This window comes from Limulus polyphemus, unplaced genomic scaffold, assembly GCF_000517525.1.
Source record: "Limulus polyphemus unplaced genomic scaffold, Limulus_polyphemus-2.1.2 Scaffold5282, whole genome shotgun sequence".
Classification (NCBI taxonomy): domain Eukaryota; kingdom Metazoa; phylum Arthropoda; class Merostomata; order Xiphosura; family Limulidae; genus Limulus; species Limulus polyphemus.
Genome location: NW_013670892.1, coordinates 51,938 through 65,030, shown reverse-complemented (window position 1 = coordinate 65,030; position 13,093 = coordinate 51,938). Strand labels below are relative to the sequence as shown.

At 29.5% G+C, this 13,093-nt stretch overlaps 1 protein-coding gene across 1 annotated transcript in view; it reads right to left on the bottom strand.

Moving 5' to 3' along the window:
* Positions 1 to 202: 202 nt before the first annotated feature.
* LOC106472376 (regulator of nonsense transcripts 1-like) overlaps positions 203 to 13,093 on the bottom strand; it is a 63,551-nt gene continuing 50,660 nt past the window's right edge. Inside the window, exons 17-23 of the mRNA XM_013933016.1 lie at positions 12,504 to 12,660; positions 10,929 to 11,071; positions 7,807 to 7,849; positions 6,371 to 6,502; positions 1,767 to 1,857; positions 1,030 to 1,188; positions 203 to 339 (exon numbers count right to left, since the gene is read on the bottom strand). Of these exons, the coding sequence (XP_013788470.1) occupies positions 203 to 339; positions 1,030 to 1,188; positions 1,767 to 1,857; positions 6,371 to 6,502; positions 7,807 to 7,849; positions 10,929 to 11,071; positions 12,504 to 12,660 (862 nt within the window). The remainder of the gene's footprint in view (positions 340 to 1,029; positions 1,189 to 1,766; positions 1,858 to 6,370; positions 6,503 to 7,806; positions 7,850 to 10,928; positions 11,072 to 12,503; positions 12,661 to 13,093) is intronic.

Sequence of the window (13,093 nt, the reverse complement as noted above, 5' to 3'; positions counted from 1 at the left end):
ACTGTTTCCCATAATGGCTAACAAGAATCCCAATATCTGGTGAAGGTGGAAAAACCAGATATTAGCCCAAAGATTATTCCCCAGGGAGGGCAGGGGAAGAATCATTGAAAACAGGACACAAAATCAAACAAGCCTGATTAACAAAGTCAACAAAGGGAGAAGGAGGCCTAGGCAAGACTGTCAATATGACTGAGAAGCATATTCAGGAAGGGGAAAAAAGATACCCAGCTGCATCCTCCCTGTTAGACACACCAAGTGGTGGTGAATCTTGCATGAAATTAGACAATTCTCTATGGATCATAGTAGTCACATCATCGGCCAATAATTGCACTACCGACCCTGAAAACGTGGTTAATAAATCTGCAGGTGCAGTAACAGCAGTGGTAGGTGTAATTACTGGAACTGTAAGTGCATACTTATAAAGTGTAAACTCGAACAAAATTTAACAAAAGGTATTGAGAGAGAAAAAAATGCATTATATGAAAATCACAAGTGAAAACAAACACGTCTTAACAGTAAGAATGCCAATCCATAAGTAAATAACACGTGTATTATTAGAAAGGACTAGTTATGATAGGGGTAGTGTTGCATTCCTATTGGTGGAGGGTTACTGCATGATCATTTGCATGAAAATATGCAGAAAGGCTAACAGAAAGCGAAACATTTGCATCAACAGAGGGCAGTACAAATCAACAAAGCTTTTTGTGAGAAAAGGTAAGATATCATATTGTAATGGATATTTACCATTACAAACAGCCAAGACAGTAGTCATCCATGTGAGTAGTAAAAAAAGAAAAAAAAACAAAGACTTAAATTATTAAAATTAGTGTAATATTTGCAGTTATGTTGTGTTTTATAGTTGCCCATACATTCAGTTATCCGATGACATGAAGATATAATCTAACCTGGTACAGTTCAAGTTAATAAATAAGAATGTAGCAAGATCCAAGTACATGTCCTTGTTAAGTATGTTAACATATTTTCTGATAAGAGATGTATCTTCAACAAAAATAATGCAAATACAAGTACCCTGCATGGCTTGTTGATGCTGATTATAAAAACGGGGAGGTATATGGGCCATGTTCATGAACATTCCAATAGGCACAGGCAAGTTGGTAACAGTTCCTTGGGCTCTATCAGTGCTGATGTATGAAATCTGATCATGTGTTCTGTTAAAGTAAGCTTGGCCTGTAAAACAACAAGAGTTTATGTTAAAAAGTATTAACATAATCTATTACGAAGAGCAATTTCTATAAATTAATTAAGCAATACAAATTCATAAGAATGCCAAGTGTATTACAATCTTATTATATTTTAATTAGAAAAAATTGGATTAATCATAATGTATTTTTAATTGTTCTCAGACCACAAGACTTTATTTAAATTCAAATTTGAGTTATATTTTTACAGTTGCATAATTTAAATACGTGTACAATCTTCATCATGACCATCAAGTAGAGACATTCCAGAACACGAGAAAATTCTTCTATTACAAAATACCTTTTTCTGTCAGAATTACATCAATAGCAAAATTATTACCACTATTTTATACCATAAAATATACAAACATGCTTAAAATTAAGGTTTTCAGGAAATAATTTGAAGCAGCAACCTGCTATTCTTTAAACTTCTGCTCTACAACAGGTACTATTAGAGGTATTCTTTAAAACGATTCATCTCAAATACACATATTTCAACTGTTTACACTATCAATAAGGTATTTATCTATTCCACTCAGAAATTAACTAGGACAAACAGAAACTTGCCTCCATTCAGATGAGATGATCTATCATACACACTACCTGGAATCATGGCTTCTCTGGCATCAAACATTGTTGTATTCATGAAATGGCCACCCTGTTAAAAAATGGTGTTTTAAACTAATTAGTCCTTCCCACAAAGTTTTTAAAGCTAAATATTTTGATTGAATAGAAATTTTCATTAAGAGCTGATGAACTCAATTAATACAAAAACAAACAGAGTTCAACTACAAGTTCTATTTCAGGCTATTTTGCTATTTTCCAATGAAGCCAACACTGAAATGTTGAATGCATAACATAAAAGTTATTGGTAAAGATTATTCACATATTTTATTTTAGATAATGATTTGTATTCTCCAGCAATGAACTACTTAAATCCACAATGAACAAACATTAAAAAACAAACAAAGGTTTCAATTTCTACTTTTTTAAACCATATATAGCAGCTGCTTTTATATACACACACACCAATAAGTGCACAGTGTAAGAATGAAACTGGGAATTGCTTTCTACAATTTTAACTTTTTACTGGTAAAACTTTTAACATCGAAATAACATGGCTTTTCAAGAACCAATCACAAATTCAAGAAAGAAATTCAAGTTGATACTATACAGGAAAATCTTACATTGTATTAGACTTTCTTTTGCAAGCACTGAATAGACAGAAAAAACACAGGACAGACACTGTCTAATGATTATGACCAATTGCTTTGTTACCACTGACTGAACAGGTATTTCAGAGTTTTATCATTATTATATATTTTATTATGCCCAATCCTTTCAGAAATGTTAATTTTTACAGAGTGAATGACAACAACACAAATCCATAAAAAGCATTCAACAAATAAAACTACAGGCATACCTTATGTTGCTGTAACATATAAAAAGTCAGCATGTTTTTTCTCTATTTCAAGTGTCATTACATGATATGAGATTCAACTTACAGTTATTGTTAGTGTTGTCACATTTCATGTAAGGACTGTTTGCTTAACCCTCTCACTATAGACTCAGCCAATTCAACTGAGTTCATAATCACAAAGTAACCATCAGAGTTTTCATAATATAACTTTTAATATGTTTTGTGTATCTTCAAGGAATTTGACAAGCTTTCAGTAAACATTACAAATCTTTTGTACACAAAAAAATCTGATTTTTAAATTTATTATATTACTAAAAATTCGTCTGTGAACATATTGAGTCAGTGTTGACTGTTCCAAAGGCAAAGTGACTTTCATGTTAAGATTACAAATACTTTTCTTCACCTGTAAATTGTCAAATTTCAATTGCGTAATTGCTAATATCAAACGTTTTTTTTTTTCAGTAAAATGTTATATGTTAATTTCTCTACCATAACTATGTGTGCATTTAGTCGATTTCACTGACCTTGTAGCCACCATAAAAAAAATATAAAATAAATCTAAATTATCCTTTTTTTTCTTTCTGGAATGACTGCTGAATGTAACAGGAAACTACAATTGTTTATCCTAAATAGCTTAAAGCTCATAACAGTAAACATATGTTTATACTTAAATTTATTGTTTTATTGCCCTTTGCCTCATGTAAAACTAATAATCCTGCCATACAAGTTGTAAATCACTCGGCAATGTATAGCTCAAGTTACCATTTTGAATTATGTAAAACACAAACAGCTCACGAGCATACCCCATAAAGAATTATTATTATTTTTTATTATCTAACCTAATAAGTTTCTCATTTTTACATTTTAATTACTTTTAAAATAATAAATAAAGAATATACATGAAAAACAAGAAACATGGTACCTGCGTCCTTTTTTTCTGTTGTTGCCTGCCAATGAAAGTTAAGCCTATCTTTTTCACTAATGCTACCAGTACACTAAATGGTTGATTAAATAATAAGAACACAGAATAATAACACAAACAAAGTAAACAATGTCCTATAATTATCATAATTTTTCTGACTTTCTAACTATGCAATAAGAGTCTTTAAAACTTTAGTAAAGCTTGTCAGTGTGAACACTGTGAGAGAAATATTCAAAGTGGAGGCAAAACAGACAATAGTTTGTACAAAAAACAATGTAAAATAATATATAATTTGCTATATTAAACTTGGACTTTCTATTGGTGATAAATAATATAATACAAAACATCAGAAAGAACTATTGGCAACTTGTGAAAGACAGGATGAGACAGGTGGGTGTGGCAACTGAGTTTAATTTTCTACTTTATGGCTTCATAAACAATTAAAATTAAAGGCTATAAAAATTGTGCTTTATGTTAGTAATATCTATATTATAATGAGTAATTTTCAATAAATTCTCTAATTCTCAGAGGAGTGGTAAATAAGTTAGAGAAAAGAGAAGACCTATAGAAGAGATGTCACAATTCTCATACTTCGAGAGACTGAGGATTTTTAAAAACATTTCCTTATAAAACTAAAGCTTATATAATACAGTAGTACCAGGTAGATACAACCCCTCCCAATGACAATTTCCTTTTAAATACAACTTTTTTTTCTGTCCAACCTCTCTATAATGACTTTTCTTCATAACAATAATGTAATTTACAGAGACACACAAATACAGCATTGAACAAATAGGTCACATGACCAGAGATTGCTTCACAGCTTAGTATATATACCTTGGTACCCTGGGTGTTCAACTCAAACTCCTTGGTACATACACTTAGGTATCTTGGTTTTAAAACTTTCAGGTCCTAAAAGGTAACCAGGGTGGTCAGAAACTGTTGTTTGTCTTCACCCCACTCACAGAATTAAGGTTTATTCTTTTAGTGAATGTATAGATTTTGAGCTAGTAGTCTAAACGTTAAGTAATTTGATTAGGATTTACTAGCGAGATGTGACGATTATTAACCTGCAGTTTATTGAGTGACAGACTCAACTAATCTGTGTGGTAAGCATGGCTAATAAAATGCCTCAAAGCATCCAGGAAATGTGCAAATCTCTCAAGCTGAGAACAGGATATTGTTGTGAAGAAGAAGGCTCTAAGTGTTGATAAAGAAATGTGATGTGGACATTGATACAGAACAAAGTTGTGACAAAAGTAACAAAATAAACAAAACATGGAAATTAGAGAATTTTCAGTCAATTTGAAATTGTTTTAATGCAACATATTAAATTTTTAGTAGTATTTATATTCAGAGAGGATTACCTTATTAGTTATTGACTAGTCTATCAATAATTTAGTTCAGATATTTATTCTTATTTCTTTACTGGTTCTTTTAAATTTGCAGAATGGTCCCTTTTAAGAACTGGGATCAAAGGGTGTTTTTTTTTATTATAGCAAAGCCACATCAAGCTATCTGCTGTGTCCACCGAGGGGGATCAAAGGATCCAAGTTTGAAGATGAAATTTTGGTTTAGGGTGTGGCTGTTTTGTTCAATTAAGGTATGTAGTTTACAATGTTTGGTTCTTTGTTTGAAAGTACAGCATTCTGTATAGATATACTGTGAATTTTTAGAGTTGCAATGGTGGTAAATACAAGGATGGGATTTTTTTTTTTATCATGTTCAGTGAATCTGGTTTCCAATTTTCTTCCAGTTTCTCTGATGTAGAATTTTGGACATTTATTGCAAGTTATATTATAAATTGATACTAAAATCATGAGCTGAAAACTAACAACGAAATGCTTCTTGATATAATAACTGCCAGACTCGTGAACATTCAAAGTGACTCCATTAAATATGCAAAATAAACAAAGATGGGCATTTTTTTTTTATGAAATAAATTTTTGTGTCAGTTTGTAATATTTTATATGTATGTAATAAAAATGTGATATGTGGACGTTTATGAAATAAATGTGATCAATAAATAAATTATTTTACATAAAACACAAATAAAACAATTTTAAGTTATCTCTTACTGAACTGTTATCTATCATAACTATTATTATACCAATTTGTTATGTTATCTGACTACCTATACAATTATGCTCAACCCCTGGGAATAGCAAGTGGCACAGCTTGAGCTCGGTCATTCATTATCTGATTATTGATCCTTTGAATAATGACTTCCTGTCAGATATGACTTTTTTATCATGGCAGATAGGTCAGTTGTACCTAAGAAGGACTACTGTAATAAAACTTGATTTATTTACTGTGTTTTGATGCCAAGTTTATTTGTATACAATGATAATAAAGTAGTTCAGTTAAACTTTAAATGTAACTACATCATCACGATACACGCACTTTGACTTACCCATAGCAAGAGCATTAAAGGAGTAACGGAGTAATGAGTATTACTCTGTAAACAGAATCACCAAGAATGTGATAACAGCCCCTTCCAGCATTACTATTTCAATGAATGGAGCTTGGATATTTTTTTCCTCTTAATATTTTATTTTGTATGATTTGCAATTTCCATAAGATTCTGTGTATTTATCAGAGTTAAACTACTTCTCACACAGTTAACAGTTTATTTTATAGGTTTACACGACTAAACCTAAGTATATAAGAAACCATTATTACAAATTTATAAATATTAACCAATCATCATGCTATACAGAATTGAATATAAATGTACTTTTATCAATACACTGTCTACTATATGTACCAAAACATCAATTCTAACCATATTTTTGTTATTTAAGTGAATTAAAATATGATCTCACTTACTGGATTAGCAGTGTTAACTAACTTTCGTGGTTTGCTGAACTGAATCATGCTCTCTTTAAGATTATTTAATGGACCTTCAACCAACACTTTATTTTCCTTGTAGAAAGTCAACAGGTGATTCCACAGAGGTTGCTGTAAGTTAATGATAATTTCATTGAGTTAGAGATACTCAAACTAATTGATAAAAACTATGTTACAGAAACATTTTAAGTTTTTTTCCACCCAAAACTGTGCATAAGGAAAAGTCTACAACGTACAAGAAAAATTATACCTTACAGTTACCCATTTTTTTTATTCTTAAACTTATAGCAAAGACAATGTTATACTCAAACAGGTTCATTATTAACTTTAAATATTTAATACAAAAACTCATATTCTAAAAGTGTAAGTTATTTCTGTGTCAATGATATTTAAGAACACAATTTTAAAGCAAAATCTAAAAAATAAACTTTTGAAATGAAATCCCTCAATTTTTGTAATTTTTAAAAAACTCTTCTGAATAATAGGAAAGTATTTTTTTTTGTTTTCTGGTAATTTTTCTTTCCAAACACATTCATACAGTATGAACTGTGTTAAAAAATCATTTTCAGTTTCCTGAAGGTATCCTGCTACACCATTCAAATACCTTCATATAAAGTTCACTTACAATAATACCTGTCCATAATAGTTTATCATTCCATTACAAATAATTCAAGGAAGTTTGCAGAAGCCATAATGGTTAGCAACAAAGTTTTAAGTTTAGTCTCAGCCTATTACTGTTAGTAGTATTTTTCCTGGAATATAATACCATCTGAAAAATGTAAGCCTTTAGGAAGTGATGAAATGATTGGAGGATTACCTTAGGTATATTGTGATAAGTGCAGTTTTTTTTCTATCAGGTATAATAATTTTTCATTTTTTGAGGAGTACAATAACTGCATTATAGTAATAAAAGTTCAGTACTTTGTTTTTAGTGGATACATGAATGTTTCAATGTTCAAAGTAAAAATGTCATGTATATATATATATATATATATATACACACATACATACACACACAATGTTTTCACAACATCAGCTTAAATCAAACTAAATCTTACAAGTAATTATTTGAATGAAAATAGTGCTTTCAATGATTTGTTTTCTACTTTTTATCAGTTTTCATGAGATATATTAGTGGTTTGGTTACAGACATCAGAATCACGATCAATACTTATTGATGTTAAAAATGTTTTAGCTGTACAGTAGCCATTGAATTTAAAACTTGAATACACAATTCTTTTCAGACAATAAAAAACTCTGATCCTCAACTATTATGCAATTAAAACAATACAACAATCTAAACTCTTAAGAAAATGTGTGTCAAGTTTCACAGAAGTAGATGTATCAGTATGAGTAAAATGTAAAACTCGGTCAAGAATGGTATTACACAATCATAAGATTCTAATGTTACTTACCTTTGATAAAACTTTAGGGTTGCCCACAATAATTATTCCATATCTAAAAATAGAAAAAGAGGATACATATCTACAAACTTCCAAATAAAACACTCCTTCACTTATTTAAAATTTCTACACCAAAGCAATCTGAAATATTTTTGTTATACAAGTTTCTGGTTCTTTATATTAAACACAAAAAAGACAAATAACAATACCTACCACACCAGAAATTTTTAGAAACTGTTTCCATAACTTAGAACATCATACAGCCGTTTCATTACCCATGATTGGTCCTGATAGAATAAAACTGTGTATCCGATGCAAGTTATTAAGACTTTTTTTAGCATACAAAATGTGAAGCTCCTGAAAATTAAAGCCTCTGTACACATGTTCAAGAGCAATAATATTTTGTCATTATGAAAGTTCACTAACTTACAAAAACCATATAGCGAAATAAAACTATTTGATATAATATATATATATATATATTAAAATACATCAGTGCATGTGTCAGTCCACTAGACCAACACCTCATTGGAAAATTAATTTTTACTATAATTCTGGACTTACTACGCATAAAATGAAACTTGGCAAGCTTTTAGTCAATGTGAAAAGTCTGTTGTGCACAAAAAATCTGAATATTTATTAAAGTATTTTTTTACTAAAATTTGTCTGTGAACTTACTGAGTCTGGCTCAGATTCTCACTAATCTAACTGCAAGATAATTTTCACGTTAAGAATAAAAACACTTTTTTCATCTGTTTTCATATTTATTTACATAATCTCTAGAACCTCCTGAAGGAGTATTAAGGTCTTTTTTTTTATTTTTTTTTTATTTCTTTTTTTTTGAAAAACTATATTATAAATGCTATTTTCTCTACCCTAACACTAACTATAGCAATGTTGGGTAAAATGAAAAGTTGAGAAATACAAAATAAATTTAAATTACCATTTCATTTTCTTTCTAGAATGATTAACTAATTATCAATCATGGTTAGGGTAGTGAAAAGAAATTTTGAAGAATATGAAACAAAATGAACAATATATTTTTTCTTCTTTTGATGCATAATTTCACTTGTTTCATGTAATTCTTATCTTCAAAGCTTCAACTGTTAACCTTTTTACATCTATTTTATGTTAATTTATGATTTATTTTCATAATTATTGCACGTTTGAGCCCTAATCCTCCAATCACAAACAAAAAACACAGCAGAATGTAATAAACCAAAGATTGTAAATACCACGAACGAAATACGTAACCCACACAATCTTTGCAATTAAATCATACATAAGCTAAGCTTTTTTTTTTTATTCAACTAGTTATTCAAATAAAAATCTTTGGAGCTTTTAAATATGCAACTTAGAACACAAAACAACTGGCCTCTAACAAATCTTGTTAAGAATATTCTGCTCTTTCTACTGGTTATAAATAAACCATCAGCAAGTGTCAACTATTGACATTTTTTGAAAGACAAGATGAAATAGGTGGGGCATGGTATGTGAGTATGATTTTTTTTTACGTCTTTGTGAAATATAGAGTTTGGAGGCTAGAAATTTATAATCTGGCTTGTCAATATGTACAGCATAAGTGTGTAATTAATAGAAAACTAAGAATATCATACAACAAATCTAAAATGGACAATTTGGAGCATAGACATGCCATGAGGTACAAAGAAGTGAAACTTGAGAATTTATTTTAATATTTCCTTTTGAAATTAAAACTTGGATGATATAAAACTTTGTATTATACACTATGTTTTAATTCTAAGCTTATTAACATACATGGATAATGAAGTTTAATCAAATTTTGAATGTAACTGTAAAGAAAAGGTTGTGACTTGCACACTTTGACCCTTCTGTGCACATAGGGTTAAAAATAGTGATAATAAATATACAGAAATAGAAAGACTGTGCAGAGAATGAAGAAAAAAACATGAAGTCTCAGGCAAGTATTTCTTTTCAAAATTTTGAAGTGAAAGTGCTACATTCATGATTATCAATTAGAAATATATTAAAGATTATATTATAAGGTTTCAATAGCAAACTTCAAAAGTGATAGATAGATAATATTTAGTAGCATGTACTGTAAACCTCAGACTGACCTATACTGTTTTGTACAATAAAGTTTAAATGCACATTACGATAAAAAATGTGCACCATTCAATCCTTCATATTTTATATATGTTTTGATTATTATGATTCTTTATTTTATCTAATCTAACTTGAAAATGTTCTTATTTTCACATTTTGGATACTTTTATAATAATAAATAAAGAATACACATGAAAAATAAGAAATAAAGTACTTATCTGGGTCTTTTTTATTCTTTTTGCTGTCAAGTGTTGATGACACTTAACCTTACTTTTTACACTAATGGTACTACCATACTAAATAATTTTTTATTTAATTAAATAATGCAATAAAAAACACAAAATAAAAACATGCAAACAGCAGACAATGTCCTATAACTATCACAATTTTTCTGGCTTTTTAACTATGCGACAAGAGCCTTCAAAAATTCACCTAATTTTGTCGATGTGTTTCCCATGGGAATAAAGTTTGAACTGGAAATAAAATAGATAATTTTATGTACAGAATACAATGTAATATAATAAAACTTTGGCTTTCTATTAGTTGTAAGTAATATAGTATTAAATGTCAGAGAACAACTGGCAAGTTCTGAAATACAAAATGTGAAAAGGTGGGGTATGATTTTCTATTAGATGGCTCTGTAATCAAATAAGATTGAAGGTTATAAAAAATAGGCTTTGCCTTAGCGATGACAACATTATAACAAGTAATTTATGTTAAATGTCATACTTCTTGGGAAGGTGGTAAATATTGCTGTTAGAGAAGAGGGGATACCTAGTGAACAAATGTCACAATTCCCACACTAGGGGTAATTTAAGATATTTTTTTACTATTACCTTAAACAATTAAGAACTTCAATATTATATAATGCTAATATTTGGATTATTAGCTATGTTTTTTTTTTGCCAAGTTTATTCACATACCATGATAAGAAAGTAGTTCAATTAAATTTTGAATGTAACTCACTAAAACCTCCTGACACGAGCACAAAATGATGCCTGTTCTGAAACAGTTAAATGAGTCAAACCAAATGGTACAACAGGTCTTACTTGGCTCTGGTTAAAGCAACATTAAGTCTTCGGGGGTCACTCAAAAAACCAATTCCTTGGTGTTCATTCGAACGCACACAAGACATGATAATCAAGTCTTTTTCTCTTCCTTGAAAGGCATCAACACTTGCCACCTCGATTTCCTTTAAAAAAAAAACAGAAAACAAAAGAAAGACACATGCATAATCACAAAGAAATATTACAATACATAACAGTTGTTCTCACTATCTAGTATTAAGTATTAGACCAGATTTTCAAAATGAAACTATGATGCATCTGGATATAACTATAACATTCATTTCTGCATGGTTCAAACCATAGTCAAATGCATTACTATCAATTTCTTCAACAACAGAACACTGTAGATCAACATTTTTCAGTGATCTCTATTTGAAATAAGCATTTTCAGAGCAGTTAGAATGTTTAACTCAAAATACACAAGACTAAACATGCATTACAAAAATACTTTAATGGAATTTAAGAGGCATTTATTTATAGTAGCTAGCATGCATTAATACAATTTGTGCTACTTCCTTAACACAGAAACTCATATTAAAGTACTATAAGCTGTTAATCCTAGAATTATTGGTGAGGTCTAAATGGACTTAACAAATTTAAAAAAATCTAAACTACTAAGCAACTTGTAAGTTCATGACCTTTTGATTGCAGGGTCCATAATGATGAGTCACGTGAAAGGTAAACAAAAAAATAAAATCATAATTACAATTACTCTCAGAAAATACTGCTAGGGCCCCTATGTATTTTATATAGAACATGAGTGACTTCATCATTTTTTTTTTTTTTATACTGAGTATTTAACAGGTAAAAACACAAAATTGCTTAAAATGATGTAATAAGCAAACTTTTCATTAATGAATGGTAACGACATTTTAGTAATTTGAAAGTTAACACCGTTTTGTAATGTAACAAAATGTACATCTTATTTATAGTAATATCAGTTGTTACTCTAAGACATAAGCTGGTTCTTATTTTATGGCATGGGAATAATGTACTTATCCAAATAAATCATACTAAAAGATCATAAGATTAAAGAAAGCAAAACAATTCTCAAATTAAGTAAAAATCTGCTGTTTGTTTATTTTTCATTTGAAAAAAAAAATCTATGTATATTGAATAGTTAATTTTTGTGCTCAGTTACAACATGCAGTAAACTTTCAGTTCAACACACAAAAATGGAACTGACCTTTTTGGGCTTCAATTTTTATGGCAAGTATCCATTTTCTATCAGTTTCTTTAACAACTAATGTTTGCATAATAACTTTCATTTTAGTTGTAATATGAATGCAAAAAATATATACATAAATATTTTTTAAAACACACGTCTGTGTAAATGTATTTTCATAAAAAAAAATTCCTTGTACTTCTTTTTGTAACATTCACCTCCACAATTTCTTTTCAGAGTAAAAGTTCAATGAGCTAGTTGCAAATTTCAAAGTTTATGCAAACAGTTAATAAGTTAAAAATCATTCTCAAAGTAAATAGAAAGCATAAAAAAAAGAAGCTGCAAGCAAATACAAACTACAAATAAACATATGACAAGTTTCAATTATTCACCTGATAAAGTTTAGCATGAAGGGAACCATTATACTGCATGTACTGGACAAGGTAAGCTCGTTGACCTTCATAAGGAGTGACAACTCCTATTTGTTCTGGTTTCAGACCAGATTTCAAAAACCTAGTTGTCAGTTTTTCTACCAGAGATGCTTCAGTTCTGTAAGTTAAAAGTAACTTATTTCAAGGCCTAAGTCCAAAATCAGCAACAGTATGGTACAAGTACATTACCTCAAAAAAAAAATCTGTTAAGATTTAATTTGAGAACCTTTAAACAGAATAAATATTTTACAATGGTTTCACTCAATGTCCATAACCACTTGCAAATATCAATGACATCCTAATAACTAACAGATAGACAATTCCTAAATAATAACTGTAACTCAGGCATGTACTTTGATAGAATTTGTTGAAGAGTTATCTTTAAATCTGTGAATGGTAAAAAGTCATTGATTTCCTGTTGTTAGTCAAAGAAAAATCATGTTTATGACAATAAAATTATTCTCTTCTTGAGAAGCATATATATACTCTACAATAGATGCAGAAAAATCTTGGGTCTTTCAAATTAACAAAAGAAAATTTTAAAATGATAT